Source organism: Antechinus flavipes, chromosome 1, assembly GCF_016432865.1.
Source record: "Antechinus flavipes isolate AdamAnt ecotype Samford, QLD, Australia chromosome 1, AdamAnt_v2, whole genome shotgun sequence".
NCBI classification, from domain to species: domain Eukaryota; kingdom Metazoa; phylum Chordata; class Mammalia; order Dasyuromorphia; family Dasyuridae; genus Antechinus; species Antechinus flavipes.
The window spans coordinates 49,025,690-49,051,050 of record NC_067398.1 but is presented as its reverse complement, the minus strand read 5'-3'; the positions used below and the strand labels follow the sequence as shown (position 1 = coordinate 49,051,050).

Here is a 25,361-nt window from a genome sequence, read left to right as displayed (position 1 = left end):
ACCCACTTTTCCTTCCTTACTATGATAATTCATTTCACCTTTTGGCTTCAGTTTCTCCCTCTGTAAAATGAAGGGCTTAGACAGTTTTATAAAGCAGTGTTCTTAATGTAGGGTCTGTGAACTTTTTTATAAAAAACATTTTTGTAAAATAAATAAATGGAAAAAAAATGCTGACATTATTTCTATATAACTGGTTTCTTTTATAATTCTATACCTATTTATGCATAAGAGGACCATCAATTTTGCCAGACCTTCCGAGTATTAAGAACTCCTGCTCAAAAAAAAAAAAGGAAAAAAAAGAACTCCTGCTCAAAAGGTTCTTTCCAGCTCTGAATCCTATGAAATGCTATCTCATCCATTCCAACCTGAGTTATAAAACCAGGTATCATCTCTGCACATCAACTTAGAGCAGTCAAAACCAACATGGAAAACAAGGAAGACAGCTCAAGAATCACTTTATTTTTGGAAAGATGAATCAGAAAACTTGCTGGATCTGCTGGCAGCACAACTGAGAGAAGTGCCTTTCCAAAAGCTGGGCTGAAAAGAATGCCCACTATTGCCAACCTCCAAAAGCTAAGCGACACTCTAGACAGGATTTGTTAAACAATAATCCTGAACCTTTCCCTGAAGGGGGAAATGCATGGGAATGCCAACTTCTATTCATTTCATTGTTTTAATCCTGCTCAATTTCGAATTTCATTTCAGATCTAGGGAGCAATTCCCTTAAAATGCTAAATAGAAGGTAAAACAGTGAGTTTGCATTTGGTAGAGATTAGTTAGTATTCATAGTTCACTTGGGTGACAATAAAAGCATTTTTAAAACAGTGGGCTAGCTCCCAAATCCCGTCAGGAAGATCAGGGTCGACTCTAACTTTCCATATGATAAAAATAAGAAACAGAGTAGGTAATGAATGGTAAAAAACAAGCTGGCACATGTGGGAACAGAATATAAATCTTCTGACAATGGTGAATGCACCAAAAAGAGGAGGAAATACTACACGTGATGACTTAAAAAAAAAAAAATCAACAACATTTCCAACTCGACCTATTTTCTGAGATATCAGAAATAAAGTGAAAGCTAGCTCATTGCAACTAACTGAACTTTCTTTTAAGTAACAGAGTAATTAGGCCTGACCAATCTGTTCACTGAAGAGGGGTTTAGATCAAAGATCTTTTTAAATTTAGAGTGGACATGACACAATCCCCAGTCATTTTAACTTTAGGGAGCCCATTATGAACGCACCTTAAGTGAACACCAAACAATGGGGCCAAGCACAATACAAAACCAGAACTACACTATCGTTGGCCCAGCAGGCTCACAGTCTAACAGTGAGATGGAAGAGATATTGACATCCCAAAAAAGTTCAGGAGACAGAATGGGCTTCAGTACATCCTCTATGCTTTAAAGACAGCAAATCAGGGGCAGCTGGTGACGCAGTGGGTAGAGCCCCAGCCCTGAAGTCAGGGCGACCTGAGTTCAAATCTGGTCTGAGACACTTAACACTTCCTGGCTGTGTGACCCTGGGCAAGTCACTTAACCCAACTGCTTCAGCAAAAACAAAAAGACAGCAAATCTGTTTGTTTCACATGGAAAAACCCACTGAGAAGACACAAACATCTGGAGAAGTTATTCACCACTCGATTTGAGAACAAAATGCAGTTGCCACAGACAGATCCATCGGAAGCTACATTTCATCCCCATGACTAGTCCAATACATATTCTATGAAAAAGGTGGGAACTGGAGGCCAAGACAACCCAAAGTGATACCAATCGACAGACACTATGGAGAACTGAACTCAACCATTTTTAAATTTGCCCAAAACTCACCCTTGGGTTTCCTCCCATGCAAAACCTGGGGGGTGTCCTCCAAGTGTCTCCTAGCCGAGACGATCACTACTGGCCATCTGCACACCTTTCTATCGCTCAATAATTGAGCCCAGGAGAGAGCCAAGCACAGACCAAAAGCGGCATCTTATCTGAGGACGCTCTCAGAGGCCTCTCAGTAGAGCGGTAGGAGAAGACAAGTCTCCAAACAGGCGCATAGAGTTTGTTTCCTTCAGAAGGACGCTCCTGTTTTAGTGTGTTTTAAACAGAAAATTAGCAACATTACCCATACAGGCCTGATTACGAAGGTGACTTTATTGAAAAACTTCATGCTGCTTAACCACAGACTACAGTGCGGAGAGATCCATCCCGACCTTCTCTGCCCCGGCAGGTGCAGGCTCCCCTCCCCCCAGGGCATGCCAGCTAGCAAGCCAGCTTCCTGTTTACCCTGACAACTCCAGCCGTGAATCTGCTAAGAAAAGCCCCCTCCCCCGACACAGCACCCACCAGGCTTCCCAGACAGCCCTGTCACAGTCCAAGCACACTGGGCGATGCAGGGCCCTGTGGCCGGGTCTCCCTGAAAGTGTGAGGGGAGGAGGAGAAAGGCTGTGAGCCACAAAGTTCACCTCAAGGCAAATCTGGCTTAAAGGGTAATCTCCTATGTTTACATTCTCTGTACTGGGAAAAATGCAGACAGAACTTTAGAAAATACAATTTGGGGCAGACTGCTGGAACCCTAAGGTCCCCTGCCTTCTCTTAAAGGCTGTAAAGGCGGCTGGTATTCTGTCGCAAGGTGGCCAAGGTCTGGGAGAGTGGCTCACCTCTGACCTTAGCAATCTCTCGAACTGTGTGAAGGGCCAGACCTGGGTGGGCATACTGGCAAAGGCTCTTGGGGACCTGGAAGACACCAAGGGATTAGAACAACCGTTTGTTTTCTGAATCATTCAAGTAACTAAGATTCCCGGCCGCTCCTTCCCCCTCCCACACCCTTTCCCCAGCAAGGATCTCTTTGGGATTGCCCTTTAGAGACCCCTTTACCTGCAGGTGCAGGGAGAGTCCTAGGTCATGTGGGGCTCTGGGTGAGAGGCAGGGTCCCATGTTTCCTTGGACTACCCTTTACAGGGTAGGACTTTGCACTGCCTGCAGCAGGAGGTGGGTGGAAGGGAAGAGAGTGGTTGCCCTTCATCTTCTCCTCCCCCTAGGCCTTTTGGTTCTGCAGAGCAACAAAAAGGAGAGATCTGCAAGGTCCCAGAGTGGGGTCCTCAGAGGTCCCTGGGGCTCTCTCTCTGCGGCCCTTGTGGGGCAAGACCAGTTCCGACCCACCTCCCCGGAACGCGCCTGGGTCGGCTTCCATCTCCCCGCCCGAGGATCCCCACAGACAGCTCTACCTGCCGAGGGAGGAAGTAGGGAGCGTCCGTTTCCACGATGACCCTCTCCAAAGGGATCTGTTTCAATGTTTCCCTGACTTCCCAGGCAGAAGAATAGGTGACAAGCGCCGTGAATCCCACGGAGAGGTTGGGAAAGTGCTTCAGCAGGGGCTCAATGACAGAATAGCTACCAGTGAAGCAGTGCCTTGGGGAGAGAGGAAAAGGAGACGCCGGTCAGTCTTCTCCCTGACAGACTCACTAACCGTGTCCTGGAACTCTGTGTCCCAGCAGGAAATCAGAGCGGGGAAGGGCCACACCAAGGAGACTTGTGAGCGGGCCCGCTTCACGGCCATCCGCGCCTCCTCCTTTCCTGCCTTCTTCCTGAGTTTCCCCTCCTCACACTTTAGGCACACAGGCCCTTAGAAGCGCCCTGGCTAAAGCCTTCCCTAGGGCCCGATCTGAGAGGCAGCGCCCACACCAGCCACGAGGTGTGCGATGAAGGCCAGAGGGAATGAGCTCCTCCGCCACCGGCTTCCTCTCCCCTTCGCTCAGAGCGCCATGACTAACCTACGCTGAGCCTGCAGCTCGGTTTCCTATTCGATGCCACAACCTCTCCAAGGTCTCCCCTTCGCGCTCTGTTAACTAAGTCTCTCCAAGAGAAGGGTTAAAACCACGCCAGAGAGTCAGAGACCCGCGTGCCCGCTGCCAGAGAGCAGCCACACGAAAACCACCACAGGACCATCTGCGACTCAGAAAGTCCTGGACGCTTTTCACTCTGCAACTGCACCGGAGTGTGCTCAAACACAGAGAACCCTTTCTCACTTTCTCCTAAGGGCAGCCAAGAGGTGTTCTTCCTCTCTGCTTTTGCTGGTTTGGTTCCTATAGAGAGAACCAGGGACCTGCATTTTATCAAAAATGAATTTTTAAAAACGGGAAATGAACTTTCCAACCCCAAAACAGAAAAATAGTCAACAGAAAATGTACTGAAGTACTTCTGGCAAGAATGAACACCTCCTCGTCGTGCCACAGATGTGATGTTTAAGAGCGAACCCTTCTACAGCCTGATTCCCCCACCTTGGCCCAAATTCCAAACATTTGGAAATTCCAAATCTTCCCAGGAGAACATGAATCTGAAGTTCCCCAATTTTAACTGTAGCTGGATTACAGTTCCAGGGTTCTTAATATGTCTTTACCTATGGATTTTATAATCAACAGGCACAAATTTCTTCATAATCGAGAGTAAATCTTCATCTGCTTCTCGGCAGTGTATCACTAAGGGTTTCTTCAAAGCCACAGCCAATTGCAATTGCCTTTCAAATACCTGAAAGGTAAAAAGCAAGATGTAGAAGCTATTTGGGGGATACCTGCTCCATCCAACATAAATAACACTTCTAAAAACAGATCAGCTACACCTTTAAACACAGCTAGGACCTACAGTGTAGTGACTGATAGGCAGATTTTAGTCCATCCCACTAAAAAAATAATATGATATACAGATATACACAGAGATGTTTTAATGACCAGAATTTTTAAGTAGTACTTAAAACCTCTAAAACCTAATTCTTTTGTTGTTTTTTAGGTTATACACGTTCAATCATTTTTAGCATTATTTCCATATGAATCATGTTGGGAAACAAAAATCAAAACAAAAGAGAAGGGGGCAGCTAGGTGGTACAGTGGATAGAGCACCAGTCCTGAAGTCGGGAGGACTTGAGTTCAAATCTAGTCTCAGACACTTAACACGTCCTGGCTGTGTGACCCTGGCAAGTCACTTAACCCCAACTGCCTCAGAAAAAAAACAACAACAACAACAAAAAAAAAAAAAAAAAAAAAAAAAAAACAGAAGAGAACCATGAGAAAGAAAAAAATGAAAGAAAACAAAACAAAAAGAAAAGGTAAAAATAGTATGTTTCAATCCACATTCAATCTCCATAGTTCTCTTTCTGGATGTGGATAGCATTTTCCATCTCAAGTCTATTGGAATGCATGGATCACTGTGTTGCTGAGAAAAGCTAAGTCTATTATAGTTGATTATCACACAATCTTGCTGTGTACAACGTTCTCCTGGTTCTGTGTGCCTCACTCAGCATCAGTTCATGTAAGTCTTTCCAAGCTTTTCTGAAATCAGCCTGTTCATCATTTCGGACAGAACAATAGTATTCTGTTACATTAACACATCATAACTTATTAAGCCATTCTCTAACTGATGGGCATCCATTCAATTTCCAGTTCCTGGCTATTACAAACATTTTTTGCACTTGTGGGTCCTTTTCCCTCTTTTATGATCTCTTAGGGATATCACTGCTGGATAGTTTGATAGCCCTTTGAGCACAGTTCCAAACTGCTCTTCAATGGTAGCTGGTTGGATCAGTTCACAACTCCACCAACAATGCATCCTGGTTTTCCCACATTCCTTTCAACATTTATCGTTATCTTTTCCTGTCCTCTGTCCTATAAGCTAACCTGACAGATACCTTAAAGTTGTCTTATTTGCATTTCTCAAATAGTGATTTAGAGCATTTTTTTCATATGACTATAGATGGCTTTAATTTCTTCTTCTGAATCCAAGACCTACTTCAAAAAATTAGGTGTAAGAGCTTAAAGAAACACACTTAAGAATAAAAGCATGCCACTGATCAGGGAATGATCTATTAATTTACATATAAAGAAGTGAAAGAAAAATATAAACTTTTATAAAGAGACTACACAAAAACCAGTAAATCACCAAAAAAAAATCCAAAATTAAACCAAATATTTTGCCATTAGACTAACCAAGCTTAGCATCAGCAAAAACACAAGAAAATACACCTTTTATATTAAGGATCAGGGGTAACTACTGGTTGTGGAATGTTTCATACAGTTAGACCACTGATATTTTTGAGTTTGCTGAAATGCCTTCCACTCCTGCCCCTCTTTGTTTATTCTTCTTTAAAAGAGACAGAAAGCACCAAAAAATTACTTTATAGACCTACACTCAGAGACAATTAATAAACATTTAATGCCAAGCAATGTGTTAATAATCACGGGGAATATAAAGAAAAGTATAAGACAGCCCCTGCCCTCAAGGAGCTCACAATGTAATGAGGGGGAACAAACAGAAAGAGAAATTGAAAATAGTGGGAGTGGGTGGGAATGACCATTATGAAGCCCTGCAGTTGAAGTGGGTAATGGTCTGAAGAAGTATGTTAGAGGTGATAAACATCTTACAAGATGATTCATTTCTGGAAACTATAAAAACCAGGAGAGCTGCCAGCTGGGAAATGATAAGGTGAATGTCTTCAATGTCTTCCTCAAATAGAGATTTTGGGGGAAGCTTTAAAAGAGGAACACCTTCTACCAACTTCTACTTTTCCCTCCAAGAAAAAGGGAGGGTCCCAGGATGGAAGTGCTAAAGAGATCGGAGTTTCAAGGTTAATTTCTTGCAAAATAAATTTCTGGAGATCATCAAATTCATGAAATCAACCCAGTGAAAAAAGAATAAATAATAACCAAAAAGGGGGAGAGGGAGGGTACAAAATTTATCTGAAGAAACAAAAAGTCAAGAATCATGACAAAAGGTGAAAAAAGTGGGCAGGAATGGGTCTTAACAATATCAGATCTCAAATTGAGAACTCAAAATAGAAATCATCAAAACCTCTGGTACTGGTTAAAAAATAAAGGGATTGTATTAGTAGCACAGATAAAATACATAACCAAAGACCTCCTGTTACTAGAATAAAGATTAACTATTTGGCAAAAAAAAACTTCTAAGAAAAGTGTTCAAAAGTCTGACAGAAATTAGGTTCAAAACAATACCTCACACCACATAACAAGATAAGCTCCAAATGGACAGTGATTTAAATAGATGTCACATCATAAACAAATGAATTTGTTTGAATTTCACAGGTCTGTGATTAGGGAAAGAGTTCATAACCAAACAAGGAACAGAAAGGATCACAGAAGATAAAGTGGGCGGTTTTGATTATATAAAATTAAATATATATAATATATAAAAATTAAATAAAATTAAAAACCTTTCAAACAAATCCAATAGCCAGAACTATAAAGGAAACAGCTAACTGGGGAAAAAATCTTAGCAGGAAATTTCTCTGATAATTGTTTCATTTTCAAGAAAGTGATTCAAATTTCTAATTATGAGTATTCATAAATGGTCAAAAGATATGAAAATATGAAAAGGCAGTTTTCAAGGGAAAAAATATAAGCTATTTATAGCTATGTGAGAAAATACTCCATATCATCAATACTGGCAAAAGGCAAATTAAAGCAACTCTAAGGTTTCACTTCACAACCATCTTATGGCAAAGTTGACAAAAAGAAAAAATAAATGTTGGAGGAACTATAAGAAAATAGGCACACTGATTGTTGGAAAAGTGAATTGGATCAGCCCTTCTGGAAAGCAATTTGAAACTATGCCCAAAAAGTTGTTAATAATGCATACCCTTTGATACAATCACACCACTACTAAGCCTGTACTCAAAAAAATTAAAAAATAAGAAAAAGTCCTATATGTACAAAAACATCAATGGTAGCTCTTATTGTAATGGCAAAGAAGCGGAAAATAAATGGATGTGATAAACTGAGGAATGACTGAACCAATTATGACTTATGAAGGTAATGGAATATTGTGATATTGTAAGAAATTAAGAAAGATTTAGAGAAATCCAGAAAGACATGTATGGACAGATACATCTCACAAAATGAGTAGAATTAGGAAAAAAATTCATTTATACTATAACACCAGAACTATAGAAAATGAATTCTGAAAGATGTAAAAACTCTGAACAATCATGATTCCAGAGGAATGAAGATGAGGAATTCTAGTGGCAGACTAAAGGTGCTAATGAGATACATATTTTGGACATGGCCAATACAGGAATTTGTTTTGCTTGACTATATTTATTTGTTCCAAGGGCTTTATCTTTCTTTTCTGGGGGAGAAGGGGCTAAAGAAGATGATGTCAGTCAAGACTTGAGCTAGCAGCATGATGATGTTGAGATTAGAAGTGATGAGCTTAACCTTGAAAGGGCATCTTGTTCCATGGAGTTGAAACTAGGCAGAACAGTATGCAAAGAGTATCCAATTTTTTTTAAAGAACAAAGAAATGCAGCCATTCCCTAATAGATAAATGGTTGAAGAATATGAACAAACAGTTCTGGAAAGAATTGCAAACCATTAACCATAATCATATGAAGAAAGAATGTTCCAAACTATCAATAAGAGTCATGCAAATCAAAACAACCTTGAGGTTTTACCTCATATCATGCAAATTGACAAAAATGACAAAAGTAACTAAAATATCTATACCTTTTGAGACTTCAGCATACCCCACTGGGCTTATACCACAAGAAATCTATTAACAAGAAGAAAGTTCCCCTATACTCCAAAATATTTCTAGCAGCACTTTTTGTGGTAACAAAAAAACTGAAAATAAAGTAGGTGCCCCTGAATTGGTGAATAGCTAAACAAATTGTGGCACGTGAATGCAATGGGATATTATTGTACAATAAGAAATGATGAATGTGAAAAACTTTACAAAACATAGATCTATATGATCTATATAGAGTAAAATAAGCAAAGTAAAGTAAAGCAAGCAAAAAATATATGCACAGTGACTAGAATGATGTAAATGGGAAGAACAACCACACACAAAAAAATCAAAAGTGAATATAACAGGGGCAGCTGGGTGGCAGATACAGAATTGGCCCTGGAGTCAAGAAGACCTGAGTTCAAATACAGATTCAAACAATGGACACTGTGTGACCCCAGGCAAATCACTTATCCAGATTACCTTGCAAAAAAAAAAAAAAAAGTGAATGTAACAAATTATGAAGTTAAGCAGGACTTCAATGAAGAGATGAGTTTATCTCAACTTACCCCTTCATGGAGGTATACATACATATATATATATATATATATATATATATATATATATATATATATATATATATATACACACACACACATACATACATACATATATAATGTGAGGGGAAGTACATATGCTTTCAGACTTATTCTATGTCTTGATTAATTGTACTGATTCTTTTCTTCAAAAAAGTACTATTTGTTACTGAGGATGGTTCTCTGGGAGGGGGAGTAATAATACATGGATACTAGGTGATGTAAGAAATAGAAAAATCAACAAAAAATTATTTTTAAAAAAAGAACAAGAGGGAATAACAGGAAAAAACACTGGACTGAGCAGCTCTGTCATTAACTGTTTGATCTTAAGCCTTCTCGCTCTGACAACGTGAGAAGCGGTGTGGGGTAAAAATATTGCTGGTATTTCTATAGCACCTACTAAGTGACAAGTGCCGCACCAAGTGCTTAACAAACATGATCTCATTTTATCCTCAAAAAAATCTTGGAAGGTAAGTGCAATTATTATTCCCATTTTACAGCTGAGGAAATTGAGGAACACAAAGGTTCTGTGACTTGTGCAGGTCCATGGAGCCAGTCAGTGTTTGAGACTACATCTGAACTCAGGTCTCCCCGATTCCAAGGGCAGAGCTCTCATAGCACCTAGCCTCATAGCAGTGGAAAAAACAGATGCAAGTTCTGCCTCAGCTGCCTAGTCTGTAAAATGGGATAAAAATATCCAAACACTTCCTTCACAGTACTGCTGTGAGGATAAAATGAAAGAAGATATATAAAGCATTTGGAAAATGTGAAGATGCTATAGTCTAAGAAACTAACTAGACTAGATCTTGAAAGGCCCCTTGCATCTCTGTAATCCATTGCAACAGGCACACCTTCTCAGGAAAAAGGCCCAAGTCATCTCAAGTACTGAATGTGTTGGTGACTGTTCTTAATATAAAGAACTGCAAATAAAGAATAACTTCCAGTGATTTAATTCAGGTACCAGCGCATCCTCCAAAGGAAAAATAAACACGACTAGCTTTTTCAATCCCCTAGCTTGCCAGGCCTCTAATGAACGAAACTGTAAGGGTAATGTATCAGTTTAGAATACACCTTGAAGGTAATACATATTGTGAGCACCTCCCTTTCTTCACCAATCCTTTTTTTTCCCTAAAGAAAAAGAACAGCTATCAAAGTAAAATGAGTGAACGTACAACATTGTGATGGCTGCTAAGACCAGTTTCCAGGGGCAGTAGGGCCCAGTAGGAAGAATAACGAATTTGATGTCAAACGAACGGTCTGGGTTTGACTGGTGTTCCCCCACACAAGTGGCTGTGTATTGTGGATATAAACACCTGTGATAAATATGACAGCCTGTTGCTGTGAGGGTCAAATGAGATAATATATAAAAAGTGCTACGCAAACATTTATCATAGAAACAATTATAGCTATTAACATCACAATTCAGTATAGGCTTATGAAACAACCACCAAAAAAGGTGTCCCCTTACCTTTCGCTGATCTGAGACAGGAGAAGTACATTTATAAGAATAATCCAGTCCCATTTCTCCAAATGCAACAGCCTTGGGATGCCTCAAGGCCTGAAGGAGATTTCTTTCTTGACGTTCATTGTAGTATCGGGAAAAATGAGGGTGACAACCAAAGGCCCCCCAGACAAGGTCCTCTTTCAACAGATCCTCCCACAGGTAATCCGTGAGGGTACGAGGGTCACAGAAGTCAGCTATGCAACCTTGAAATTCTTTTGGGAAGGAGCTGCTATAAATCTTTCTAAATTTTGAAAAAGTTCCTTGGAATGACAACCTGGAATAAAGCATGTCCAAGTGACAGTGGGTGTCGATGAAGCCCACAGAACCTTGGCTCCCCCAGCCTCCCTGGTAGGAGGAGTCGGACGTGTGCTCTCGAGAAAAGCCAGGCGCCTCTTCACGGAATGTCCTTTTCTCCCCCACCTTTTCTTGTTCCCATGTCTGAGAGGACTCTTGGAGTCTCCCTTCCACCACTTCCCCGTCCTCAGCAGCATTCCTACAGTTGCTGTTCGCAATCTCAGCAGAGCAATCACTGAGCTGGCTCTTATTTCTTCCCATTACGTTCAAACCATCATCAATACTGTTGGTGGTGGGATAACAGAAAGGCTTGGGGCTGCCAGCCCAGTAACTAGCATAGTCACACCAGGGGCTGCCATACAAGTGAGCTGGGTACATGACATAATCAGTACTGGAAGATGAAGGTTCTGAAACTACAGAGATGTTCAAAGAAACAGAATCCTCTTGGGAGAACCCAATGGTGGGAATATCTTCCATATCTGACCAGTCACTTTCTGAAGAAGGATTTTCTATCACCACCTCCCTCTCTTTAGGCTGTGGAAGACAACAGAAATAATCATGGATACAATTACTTATCTTTCATGAAGATGATGCTATAGACTATAATGTAAATAGTATTTTTTCCCCAATTATGTATATTTTCCAACATTCATTTTCAATAAGATGAGTTCCAAAATTTTTTTCCCCTCCATCCCTCTCTTTGCTCCTTCCCAACACAACAAGCAGAATGATAAGCTATAAATTTACAATTTTGTTAAACATATTTCCACATTAGTCATGTTGTGAAGAAACAGAACAAAAGGATAAATCACACAAAAAAAAAAAAAAAAAAAAAGAAAAAAGAAAATAGTATGCTTCAATGTGCATCCAGATTCCATCAGTTCCTTCCTCTGGATGTGCATAGCATTTTTCATCATGAGTCTTTTAAAATTTTCTTGGATCACTGTATTGCTGAGAAGAGCTATGTCTATCCTATTTATTCACTACCCAACATTGCTGTTAACTGTGCAGAAAAACTATAATTAAGGAGAACGGCTTTGTAATTGAACCATTCACTTTCTTGGCCACCAAATCCCCCTGGCACAAGGGACAAAAATGCTCTTTATCTTTCTTCTCGGTAGGAGTTCACAAACAACTAGACAGAACTAAATGTGTAGTCTGTGCCCATGAAACAGAGCAGAGCAAATTTGCAAGATCTGGGATTAAAACTATAGTCAGATTCTGCCTAGCACCATCCTTGCTACCAGTGGAAGAATGAATGACCTTTCATAATTCCCCTTTTTGATGGTGACTCCTTAAAGAGGATAGAAATTTGATTCAGTTCAATCTTAAGCATTTACTATGTGCCAGGCATTGAATTATGCACTAGAAACACAAAGACAAAAATTAAACAGTTCTTAAAGAAGCTTACTTTACATTCCAATAAAAGAATATGTGATAAGAAAATTCAAAGCTGTGTTTGGAAGGAAGAAAATGCTAACAACTGAAAGAGACCAGAATAAAGGCCATGTGGTCCAGGCTAGTTTTTGCATAAAAGATATCGAAAGCATCCTTGAGATTTGATTGACCCTGTAACTTTGGCTCAGGACACTCACAGAGCTTCCTGGTGGACTAAATATAACAAGTCAGCACACAGAAAAGTTCCTCCATCAAGCTTCTGACAGACTAGGACATCCAAAAAAGAAGTAAAGCAAAGGAGAGAATAATGTATCATTGTTAAATACTGTTTCTCTGCTGTGGCTAAACCACCTTTCGTTCAGGTGTTAGACAAGGGTCTCATATGTCATTTAATCAATAAATATTTATTAAGTACCTACTATGTACCAGTCATTGCACTAAATGAGCTCATAATTTAGCGGGGAGATAACATGTCAATAAATATATATAAAAAGATAGGCTATGGAAAGGATAAATGGGAAAGAATAAACAGGGAAAACCTTAAAATTAAGGGGAATGAAGACAGGATTCCTGTAGGAGGTGGAATTATAAGTGGGCCTCAAAGGAAGCCTGAGAAACCATGAGGTAGAGATGAGGAAGAAAAGCATTTCATGCCTGGAGGCCAGCTGTTGAAAATACCCATTTGGGAAATGTAATATCTTATTCAAGGAACAGCAAAGATACAGTGTCATCACACTGAAAAGTATGAGGGAGGAGGGAAAAGGTGCAAGACTGGAAAGATAGAAGAGGAGAATCTATAAAGAAAAGGTCTTTGAAAGCCAAACAGAATTTTATAACTGATACTGAAGATGAGAAGGACCATCAAGGCTTACTAAGTGGGAAACATGTGGTCAGATGTGCCCTTTAGGAAGATCACTTGGACCACGGAGAGGAGGATGAACTGGAGTAGGAAGATCTGTTGGAGGCAGACTGACCAGCAGGCAATTTCAGCAGTCTGGGGATAAGGTCATGAGTATAATAATAGTGCCAGAGAAGAGAAGGCAGAGAACACAGGAGACATTAGAAAAGTAAAATTCACAACCTTGGTCGCAGACTTAGAGATGGGGAATGAGAATGAGGAATTGAGAATGACATCTAGACTGTGAGCCTGAATGACCAGCAGGATGGTGAGGTCTTCAGCCTTAGGAGTAAGTTTAGAAAGGGGGAGGTTGGGGGGGAAGAGATGATAAGTTCAGATAGAACATGGGAGTATGAGATGTCAAGGAGACACCCAGTTTGATGTCCTATTGGTATTCTAAAAGTCTGAACCGCCAGATCAGCCAAAATCAGGCCTGGCCTGAAGTAGGGATTAATACCCAGGCAAGCCAGCTGAACTGAAGCAGCAAGAGACCAGTCCCATCCAGAACCAGGAATATATTATACACAATAACAGCAAGAATGTGCAATGATCTACTATTAAAGGCTTAGTTCTTCTTAGTGGTTCAGTTATCCAAACCAATCCCAATAGACTTTGAACAGAAAATGCCATCTGCAACCAGAAAAAGAACTATGGAGACTGAATGTAAATCAACACATGCTATGCTCACTTCTTTTTTGTTTTTTTTCTCTCTCTCATGGTTTTTCCTTTATGCTCTAATTTTTATCTCCCAATGTGATTCATAAAACAATGTATTAAAAATAAATAAATTTACTAGGGGAAAAAAATAGCTAAAAGCAGGTACATAAGCCCAAGAATCTTAGGAAAACAGCACCATCTCCCAAAACAAAAAACTACCAGTCTATTAAAAATTCTATTCCACCTATTCGTCTCCCTTTCCAGATTTAGACATTATTACCCCTCATATACTTTACAGTCTGGCCAGATTTACCTGTTCGCTATACCCCATACAAGAAAATTCCATCCCATGTTCCATAGGGTTCTCCCCTTACCTCATGCTCAGAATGCTCCCTCCAAGGCTCAGTTGGAATGCTACCTATTATTCTAAGCCTTTCTGATTCAGCCCTCCCCCTTTCCAAATACACACACACACACACACACACACACTTTTCTCTTCTATTACATTTATTTTGTATATGCTTGCTTTATTAGTGTGCATAATGTTCCCTTCTCCCAGTCGAATCTAAGTTCCTTGAGGGTAACTAATATTTCATAGTTATCTTTGTAGTATTCTTGATGCTAGAACATAGTATGCTTGTTGAACTGAATATATCAGACTTAAAAAACCCCAATGTCACCTAATCAAAGAACAGAAAAAGAAGACAACGTGAGTCCTACTCACCCTCTGTTCTTCTGAGTGGGACTCTCTGCTTTTTTCTGCAACTGTCCTCAGGTTCCCAGGTGGCTTTTCACCTGAGGTGCTTTCAGAGTCCTTAATTGTCGTGATGCTACCGAGACTCCCTCTGGCAGCTTCATCTTCCTCCCGGGTGCTTTCTGACAGGTGAAGCTGCTTTTCCTTAACTGGAAGGGAAACCCCACTGCTCTTCTTGCCAGGTCCTTCTCCGCTTCTGGGGCTGGCATCTTGGTTTTGCTCTGGCTCCACAGCTTCTTTCTTCTTCTTTCTTGGTATGGATTTCCCCAAAATGCCCTGGAGGGCCTTCAGGTAAATCACTGTGGACCCCTGGTCTTTGACTCTCCTCCTTGTCTTCTGGGTTCCCCCTGCTTCCTCCACAGAATTATTATGACTCGGGACTTCAGCTGCAAGCTCAGAGCTATAGGATTCATTCTTGGGATCAACCTGCACAAGAGAAGGAAAAAAATCTAAAATGTATTCCTATCATAAGAATTTTATCCATGGTGAAAGCCCAAAATATTATGGAAGCCTAATCATTTGTTAGAAGTAGGTAGGTGTCTGTTGGAATCTTTACAAACTGCTAACTCGTTAGAGTTGATGTTTTGGGCCAGAACCTGAAACAAGGTACTAAGTAGAACTAATTGATACAATGCTTGTGTTTACACCTTTACTCGTTGGAGTTCACAAGTATGGGAGAGTCACACAGTTAACTGCTCTTAGGGCCAGAGAGCACTATGGGAGAAACCCATAATCCCTCTCTCTGGCATCCCACAATTCCTCTCTCTCATATAAAACAGACAGAGGCTCCCGGGGAGAGTTGAGCTGAAGATTGAGAGGGCTCTCAGAGGCACAACCAGATTCATCTCACACCCCGGTGGGGGCTGGGCTCCTGCCCTTCCCCCACGGAGACCAAGCTGGTCTGAAAGACTCGCCAGAAAGCTAGCCGAGCCCCAAGTGAAGGAGACAAGAGATTCATTCCATCTCTGTGCTGGCCGGAGGCTGAAGAAAGCAGAGGCAGAGGCTGAAGGACTTGGATTTGGAGACATTCGGAGGGAGCTCTTGGAACCAAGCAGAGAGAGAGGCCTCTAAGCTAACCGGGCTATGTTGGAGACAATAAAAGATCTGAACTTTCATCACCTGGCTGCGTTTTGGGTGATTATTTACTCTTAACTGAAAATAAGGCTGCCTCCAGAAAACCTCCTTCTCCCAGGGAGAACTATTATATTAAAGAAGAAAATTTAACATATAAGAGCCAATATCAAAGATTAATTTCAAGGAACTCAACATGGATTAATTTTTTTTTTACATGGGAAATGTAGAGCATATGTGTAAGATTAAAATCAACAATAGGGCAGCTCAAAAGAAAGACTGGGACAGAGTTAGTGTAAAAAATAGTAATATCATACAAATGAGAGAGTAGATACAGACATGGGGGTGGGGGAGGGGAAAGGACTCATAGTGAAAACCTACTCATATCAGAAATGAATTAAATAAGCAACACTACATATATACCATAAAGGGTATGGCACTGTCCAAAATCTGTAAAGAAATGAGGGAGGAAGATAAAGATGGGGGAAGCTAAGGGTGACGAAATAAGACAAGGAAGGGATCCATGGGTGGGGGGAGCTTAAGTAATAGTAAGGCAAGTTAGGAGCAGAATTAAAGCAAAGGGTCAGTAGGGATAGAAAAGATATGTGTATGTAGGTGTGGAGAGGTGGGTGGGTGTGGGTGGGTGTGTGTGCACAAGTGCATATCTACAAATGTATAAATATAGTCTTTCTTAACTATAATCTGCTTAGGGATGGGGAGATGAAAGGGGAGAAAAAAATAAAGTAAAAAAAGTGCACAGCAGAGAACCAAAGAACACTTCACAAGGAAGTAAAGAAAAGATGGACATTTGTGACTATAATTTACCAATGAATTGGTAATCTGTTGTTATATATTTTGTATTTCCCCTGATGTTTTGCAGAGTACATGATAATATTTCTTTTGTTTTATTTTATTTTGTTTTGTATTCCTTTTCTGATTTTCTTTTTTCTTATTCTGTTTCTTTAAATAAAAAAAAAAAATGAGGGGAGGTGGGGCAAAAAAAAGAAAGAGCCAAGAGAAAGTGACAGGAGTTGTTAATTCTCATTTTTTCTTCTAATAACACTAAGTACTCCAACAACTGCCCACAATCTCCATCTCCAATAGGAAAAAAGTTGTGTTCTTTTGACACTTCTTTTTTTAACTTATTATATATGGCTTTTTTTTGTTTTGTGGGATTTTGGGGGGCTTTTATACTGACTTTTTATCAGTGTGTTCTTTTTTTTTTTTCTTCCACAGACAATTCTAATGAGAACTGTGGTTCCTGTCCCCTTCACATCCAAAACTGGTGTCATCTTGCCTAGCAACATTTATTTTATAGGCTTTATCTAAAAGCCAAGAATTCGAATTTTAAATTGCTTTCCTTGTCCCTTCTCTTTACATATGGTTTTTAACATCACATGTAAAAACAACCTTAACTTTCATTTTTAAAAATTCTGAATTCTCTTTCTTTCTACTCCTTCCCTAAACCTGAGGAAATAAGCAATTTGATATAGATTATACAAGTTTCAGTCATGAAAAATATTTCCATATCAGCCATACTACAAAAGAAAATAGGTCAAAAAAAAAAAAAAAAGCCCAAGAAAATAAAATTTTTTAAAAGTACCTTTAATAGTATCTAAATCTACATTTAGACTCAATCAATTCTTTATTTGGAGGTGGGTAGCATTTTTCATCATAAGGCCTTAGAATTGTCTTGGATGACTATATTGATGAGAATTGTTGATCATCTTATAATATTGCTTTTACTATATACAATGTTCTCTTAGTTCTGCTCACTTCACTGCATCAGTTCATGTAAATCTTCCTAGATATTTGTAAAATTATCCTGCTTGTCATTTTTAAATATAGATCCTTTCCCCTTTTCTTTGGTTTCTTTGGTATTCAGACTCTAGGTCCCTAGAAATGTGTCTGTAAACAGCTGTATAAAAACCTCTGAAACTTGGGACAACGAACTCCAGGCCAAAAGGTACCATTTGGAGCCCTTTGAGCATAGTTCCAAATTGCTTTCCAGAATGGTTCCATCAGTTTACAACTTTAACAATCTGGCTTCATTTCAACAAATACTAACACGATTTGATGCTCCACCAGGGAAGACATGAAAATAATAGGAAAGGGGTGGGGTGTCTTGCCTTTTAAATTTTTACTTCTGTTGTTGGAGCATTTGAACTGGATTTAAATGAAGCAGAGCTGAGCAGTGACAGGCAGATATCTCTAAAAAGATAAATAATTGCTTTTGAAAACTTAATGATGATGTGTAGAATACATCGGAATAGGAAGGACAATTAGGTTACTGTTGGAATACACAGAAGTGGGTTGGGGAGGGAAGAAAGAGCGGAAGGTAGAGGGAAGAGGAGAGACAACTAAGTCAGGGAGAAGACTGGCAATTTTCAGAAGCAGATTGCCAATTCTTTCTGGATTCCAGTTCTTTTTCATGTGTGCTAGTGGAAAGAAAGGAGAGCCAGAAGAAGCAATTTGAAGACTTTTCCTACTCACACATTATACATTTGTACCAGTTTAGAGAATCATTTGTTTGGAAAATTTTATCTTAAAGTACAAGTACCTCCTCAAGGAAGAAATCATAGGTTTTAACACATTGGGGAAAAAGAGAAGTTGAAATCATGCATGATTTCAAAGTTTAAAACCTAGAAAAGAAAGAATGGTGCAGTGAGTAACAGGGATGGAGAATTTAGAAGACGACGTAGACTCAGAAGATGTAAAATGGAGGTAGAACCAAGACGGCAGACAAAAGGCAGACAGATGCCTAAGCTCTCCACCAAACCCCTCTGAACACCTTTTAAAAAGGCCATAAAACGATTCCTAGAAAGGCAGAATCCACAGAAGGGTGGAATCATTTTCCAGCCAAAGACAAGTGAGGAGGTCAGGAAGAAAAGTCCGCTGCACCTTTAAGAGCACAGCACAGTTCAGGGTAGGCCAAGGCAGCATAACCCTGGCCCCAGAAAACCAGGAGCGAGCCGCTGACTCTGCTTCTGAAACACACTCCACAGATGTAAGGGCAACCGCTCAGGAAGAGATCACAGGGGCCTCTGGATGGCACTGAGGCAGGACACTCTATTGCTTTCTTTGCCCGTACTCAAATCTGGGCCAAAGTCCGAGGGCAGTCCCAGGAAAAGGAGCACTCACATCCCAGAGTTTCAGCCACAGTAGAGCAGGAAGCCTCTTCACAAATCCAGGGCAAAAAGAGGAGTAAAGACCTCTCCTTAGATCACATCAGCTTGGAAGAACTGAAAACTTATGGTCCCTAGAAATGTGTCTGTAAACAGCTGTATAAAAACCTCTGAAACTTGGGACAACAAACTCTCTAACCTGGAAGCAGAAGAGCCCCACTTTAACAAAGAATCAAGAAACAAAGACTTTAACAAAGTCAAGAAACAAACCGGGACAATGAGCAATCAACAGAAAAAACTTCTGACCACAGAACATTATTATGGTGACAGTGAAGATCAAAACACACAGAAGATAACAAGTCAAAGGTCCAACATCCAAAGCTTCCAAAAATTATGCATTACTCTCAGGTGATGGAAGAGTTCAAAAAGGATTTTGAAAATCAAGTAAGAGAGACAGAAGAAAAATGGGAAGAGAAATAAGAGTGATAAAAGAAAATCATAAAAAAAAAAAAAAAAAAAAAATCCACAGCTTGGTAAAAAAAAAAGAGGGAACATAAAAAATATGCTGAAGAAAATAATACCTTAAAAACAGACTAAGCCAAATGGCAAAAAAAAAAAGGTGCAAAAAGCCAATAAGGAAAATGTGTTGAAAAGCAGAATTGGCCAAATGGAAAAAGAGGCACAAAAATTCACTGAAGAAAAAAACTTAAAAAGTAGAACAGGCCAAAAGGAAAAGGAGGCACAAAAGCTCACTGAAGAAAATCATTCCTTAAAAACTAGAATTGAGCGTGCATTTAGGGAAGCTGATGACTTTATAAGAAATCAAGAAACAATAAAACAAAACCAAAAGAATGAAAAGACAATGTAAAATGTCCCACTGGGGGGGGAAAAAAACTGACCTAGAAAATAAATCCAGGAGAGACAATTTTAAAATGACTAGACTACTTGAAAGGCATAATCAAAAAAGAGCCTAGACATCATCTTTCAAGAAATTATCAAAGAAAACTGCCTTGATATTCTAGAACTAAAGGGTGAAATTAGAAATTGAAAGAATTCATTGATCACCTCCTAAATGAGATCCCAAAATGAAAACTCCTAGGAATATTAAACCCAAATTCCTAGGAAAATTAAACCCAGGAAAAATATTGTAAACAGACAGAAAGAAATAATTCAAGTACCACAAAGACATAAATGTCATCCACATGGAAATGTAAATTCTAACTTTGATTGCTACTGACCTAGCTGTATGACTCTAAGCAGGCTACTTCACTAATCTTGTGACAGCTTCCTCATCTGCAAAATTGGAATAATAATACTTATCCTATCTATATCATTTGGTTGAGATTCATAAAATGCTAGGAAAGCAATTTGTAAATATGTGATTGAGTGACTAAAATGCCCATAGCTTTTTGCCCAAGAGATTCCTTTACCATTCTCATGGCCAAAGAGGTTACTGATAAGAAAGTGCTCATATTTTATCAAAATACAGCAACACTTTTTGTAGTAGCAAATATCTTAAAACAAAGTAGATACCCATTAATTGGAGAAAAGGTTAAACAAACTATCGTACATAAATGTAATATATTATTGCTGTACTATAAAAAATGACAAATATATTGTATACAGAGAGGCATGAGAATATCTTTATGAAGCAAAGCCAAGAAAACAATATACTCGATGACTATGGCAAATGTAAATAGAAAGAACAGGTACAAAACAATTAAAAATGAATGCTGCAAAATTGAAAGAATCAGCATGACTTCAAAGAGGAGATATAAGAAAATATCTGTATCAATTTCTGCAAAAATAAGAGAACTATGAGTATGCAAATTGCATATCTTTTCAGAGTTAATGCTATTATCAGTTATGCTGATTTTTTTCCTCTTTTATATTTTTTGTTTCTAAAAAATATCATTTGTATAAAATAACTTTAGGAAGACAAAGAATATTGCAGGAAATTATGATGTTTTAAAAAGAGATATCAAAAAAACTTATTTTTTTGAATGATTTAGTCCTAAAGATAAATGCATGTACTCAAGGGTCAATTGAGAAATCAAGGCCAGCCAAAGCAGGTATGCAATAGATAAGAGTACTTACTGAAGCTGAAATCAGAAAGTTTTTCTTGTTCAAATGGTAGATACCAATCTAGTTTGCCAATACTGTCCATGAGATTTTCTTGGCAAAGATTCTAGAATAATTCTCCATTTCCTTCTCCAATTCATTTTACAGATGAGGAAACTAAGATAAACAGGATGAAGTAAGTTGCCCAGGGTCTTACAGCTAAGAAGTATCTGAAGCTGGATTTGAACTCAGTTATTCCTGACTTTGGGCCCAGTGCTCTATCCATTGAGTTACCTATCAGCCCCTGATATATATGAAGGTAGTTCCTGACCTCAAGGAGCTCACTCTCTATAGGGGTCAAGATATCATCTTCATGATGTCACTTGTCCTCTTTGAGAGTAAAGGACAAACAAAGGGTACAGGGTAAGACAATATTAAAAAGATGCTGAAGGGCGCAGAGGAAGAACATGGTACCTACTGCAGTGCCAGGTGAAGGAGGATCCAGAAGACTCAACAAGAAGTGTTTGGCAACCCTTTTTGGATTAATGCACTTAGTTAATTCTCTTAATTTCCTACTTGTTCCCACATTTCATGGCAAAGGCAATCCTGGTGGGTGGCCATATAGTGAGCTGCATTGATAGGAAGGGATCAGCAAGTGGGATGTAGTTAACCCAAGTCCTTCAATCCCAAATAATTTTAAACTAAGTAGTTCAGGTCATTCCTGGAACAAGTGGAAGGAATAAATAGGGATTATCTACCCCCACCCAGGGTTACCGCCAAAGATTATTATTTGCATTATCAAATAAGAGAAACAATCTTCATTAAATCCACCTTCCACCCTTTCTAATTTGAGGGGGAGGTGCCCCAAGGTCAAACTTAGCAAGAAATAGGGACATTATAGAAGGATCCATGCTAACAGTTTTAAAATGTAATTATGTTTTACTGTGTTTTTATTTTGTTAAATATTTTCTAATCAAATATGCGTGCTTAACCTAAATTGCACGTGTTTAACCTAAATTGGATTGCTTTCTGTCCAGGGGAGGAGGGAAAATGGGAGGGGGAAGAAAACCACAAGGTTTCCCAGCGGTTAATGTTGAAAACTATCTTTTCATGAGCTTGGAAAAGTAAAAAAGAAATAGCTACAAAATACAGCCTTATTTTAACCTTAAAAAAATATAAACAAGGGGCAGCTAGGTGATACAGTAAATAGAGCACCAGCCTTGAAGTCAAAAGAACCTGAGTTCAAATCTGGTCTCAAGATACAACTTTCCTAGCTGTGTGACCCAGGGCAAGTCACTTAACCCCTATATATATATATATATATATATATATGAAAAAAAAGTTCTGTGTGGAACAAAAGATTTTCATTGATTCTGATTCTATTTTATAATTGAATCTATTCAATGTTATCCCCAACATGTTGTAAAATTGCCAAAGCTACATTTCTTTGTCTCTGAAGCCTCAGGGCTTCAACTCTGACACCTCTGGCTTAAAGAATAAGCTTTATAACAACCTTACAAGGTAAGTAGGAAAATCTATGTTCCTACAGTTCAGATAGTAACCATCCAGATCAGATGGTTACAATTCTTTGAGGTCCCAGACTGTTAAACAGACCAATATAGGCTTTATATAATAACAGCTAATATTTATAAACATTTTAAGGTTTGTAAAGAATTTCACGAATATTACCTTATTTTATTCTCACAATAATGAGACTGGGAGGTAGATGCTATTATTATAATTAGTATTGTTAATATATTATTACTATTTTACAGATGAGGAAACTGAAGCAGAGGTTAAGACTTATCCAGTCACATCTACTGTCAGATTAGAAGTCACAAGTTCCTGATTCTAGGTTGGGCACTCCATCTACTGCAACTAGATATCTCACTATACAAGAAAGATAAGAAAGCCAAATGCTAAGGAGTACCTAGATGGTGCAGTGGACAGATCACTGCGCCTTGGAGTTAGACCTGAGTTCAAAATCCAGTCTCAGATAACTGACACTTAATAGTTATGTGATCCTGGGCAAGTCATTTTACTCCAATTGCCTGGCCAAAAATAAATAAATAAATAAAAGGCCAAATGCTAATAATAATACTGTAAAAAAATTGGTCTTCTCCTCTCCCTACTTCTCTCTTCAGCACAACGCCTGCCAACCAAGCCCTGAGTCCAATCTTTCTAAAGGAAAAGCTCAACTTGTCAAAGTACCCAAACTTTAAAAGTAAACACCAATTAAATTATCCTCTGCATTTGTGGCTGGAGTTCAGAAGTCTTAATTACTTTGTTTCCAAAGTAATTCCAGTTACTCTGTCTCAGAGGAAGTACCACTGCATGATGGACTGAGCAGCAACGCTGCATTCAAACCCAGCATGGGGCACTTTGCTAGCTCAGTGGCCCTGGGCGCGCCGGTTAACCTCTGTGTCAGTTTCTTCCACTGTAAGATGGGGCTCACAATAGCGCCTTCCTGCTAGAGCTGCCATGAAGCTCCAAAGGGCTAACAGCTGTAAAATGCTTGGCTAATAAAGGCATTTTTCTTGCTTCCTTCCAAAACCCTTGGGAAGGTAGACTCTTGTCTCTGAAGGGTTCCAAGGGCCCCAAAGTGTGGTCGTTTTCTACAGGCACGCCGTGTCACTTACCCTGCGCTGGGAAGCTCCGCGCCGTAAGGTGCACATTTCTTGGACGCAGGGGCCGCCAGGTAGGGGAGTGGGGAGGCTCTCGGTCCTCTCGCCTGGCAGGGGGCGGCCGCTAGCCCCACCTGCACCTGAGGAATCAGAAGAGTTGGATTGGCCAAGAGGGTCGCAGGACTTCCAGCCAGGTATATATTTGGGGGTCACTTTTTCCTTGACGCGGGACCCTCTCCCGGGGGGAGGCTTGCCCTTGCCTTGCCGGCTGGAGCCGGGAGGAGGGGGAGGTTTGGCGTCCAAAGCGGCTGGGGAAGTCCTGGAGGAGGAGGAAGAAGGGGAGGAGGAAGGGGAGGAGGAGGAGGAAGAGGAGAAGGAAGAAAGGGAGGAGGAAGAAGAGAAGGAGGAGGAGGAGGAGGAGGAGGGGGAGGAGGAAGCGGCGGCGGCGGCGGCCTCGCGCTCCCGGCAGCTGCGCTTGCTGGGGTAGGAGCCACTGCCCCCTTGGTACTTGACCTTGCGCAGCCGATCGGACGCCATGAGCACCTGCAAGTTTAACGCGGGACCAACAGGTTATCCGTGGCCCGGGCCCCAAGAACCCGCGCAAGGGCGACCCCGGCCCAGGGGCGGGCTGCCTGGGCTGCGGGAACAAGCTGGGAGCCCTGGCGGCCCACCGCCGCCGCCGCCCGGACACGGACCGGGGCTCCCAGCAGTAGGGTTGCCCCGAGGAATGGACAGTGGCCCGGGGAAGCTCGCCTACCGATCCCGCCTCCCTCAGCCCAGCCTCCCCCTCCCACGCGCCCGAGCGCGCGCGTCCCTCGCCGCCCCGCGTGGCCGATGCCGCGCATGGCCAGGTCGAGGCTCTGCCTCCACGCCCCCCTAGGCCGCGCTCGGGGCGCAGGCTCCCTATGGTCGTAGTCCTCCCTCTCCTACTCCCTTCGCCCTTTTTCTCCCGGCCTTTTCCCGCCCCTTTGCCTCTCTCTTCCCCTCCCCCCGCGCGGTCCCCGGCTCTCACGGGCTCCGCAGCACCGGCCCCGGAGAACCAGCGTCCTCGGGCTCTCAGGCCTGCCCCAGAATCTGCGCAGAGGGGCGTGAGCAGGCGGGGGAGGCTCGCCCGGTGATTGGATGAGCTGGGAAGTGAGTTACTGAGGAAGAAAGAGGGGGAGGAGCGCCGCAGGGGTGAGGAGCTGTCCAGGGCATCCCTTCGCGGGGAGAGGGGCTTGCGCGGAGGAAGATTCCCCCGGCCCCTCGCGGGCAGCACCCGCTCCGCTGCAGCATCTGCTGCCTCAACCTCTCTGCAGCTACTTCCCAACTGCCTACTCCTTTCCGCTGCCGCCCCCACTCCCCATCCCTCTCGACTGCTGCTCCACCCCATCCCTCTCTGCTGGGGCTCCCCACTCCTCTCTGCTACTGCCCCCCACTCCCGGTACCGCTCTCCGCTGCTGCCCCATCCCCCACTTCTCTCTGCTACTGCCCTCCTCAGCTTTCCAGTCACATCACTTGCTTCTACAAGCACTTATCCAGCACCTGCTGTGTACTGTAACTCCAAAGATGAAATGTCTCCATCCTCAAAGAGCTTGTAGTCCAGAAAGAAACCCCTCAGAGTTATAGAGAGGGGTAAAAGATCCAAATAAGTTCCCGAACTGGGGACGTGGAACCTAGCTCCTGAGTCCCGAGTTCAGTTTTCAATGCACGTGATGTCCTTCCTCCAAAGCCCTGCTCTTCTTCCCATTTCCCAATCTATTTCCTCTATTACCTTCCTGTCAGTCTTCTCTCAATTTCTGCTATCCCCTTGAAATGTGGGCATTTTTCTTATCTGTCTCAGTCCAAATTCTCGAGCTCCTTCAACATCTCTTTTCTTACCCCATTTCCAGAATCTCGAAAA

The 25,361-nt window shown here is 41.1% G+C and overlaps 1 protein-coding gene across 4 annotated transcripts in view; it reads right to left on the bottom strand.

The window, feature by feature from the left end:
* TATDN2 (TatD DNase domain containing 2) overlaps nt 1-24,461 on the bottom strand; it is a 54,270-nt gene extending 29,809 nt beyond the window's left edge. The window contains exons 1-7 of one of the 4 annotated variants that reach the window (XR_007951204.1): nt 23,495-24,459; nt 14,569-15,024; nt 10,562-11,425; nt 4,386-4,513; nt 3,214-3,397; nt 2,864-2,965; nt 2,630-2,722 (exon numbers count right to left, since the gene is read on the bottom strand). Coding sequence is in view for 3 of the 4 variants with exons in the window: in XM_051982129.1 (XP_051838089.1) it covers nt 2,582-2,722; nt 3,214-3,397; nt 4,386-4,513; nt 10,562-11,425; nt 14,569-15,024; nt 23,495-24,016 (2,295 nt within the window). In the remaining variant the exon portion in view is untranslated. Of the gene's footprint in view, nt 1-2,120; nt 2,723-2,863; nt 3,039-3,213; nt 3,398-4,385; nt 4,514-10,561; nt 11,426-14,568; nt 15,025-23,494 lie in introns of those variants that run through there. The other 3 variants (XM_051982129.1, XM_051982142.1, XM_051982151.1) reach the window with 3 other exon arrangements.
* Between the last annotated feature and the right edge of the window lie 900 nt (nt 24,462-25,361).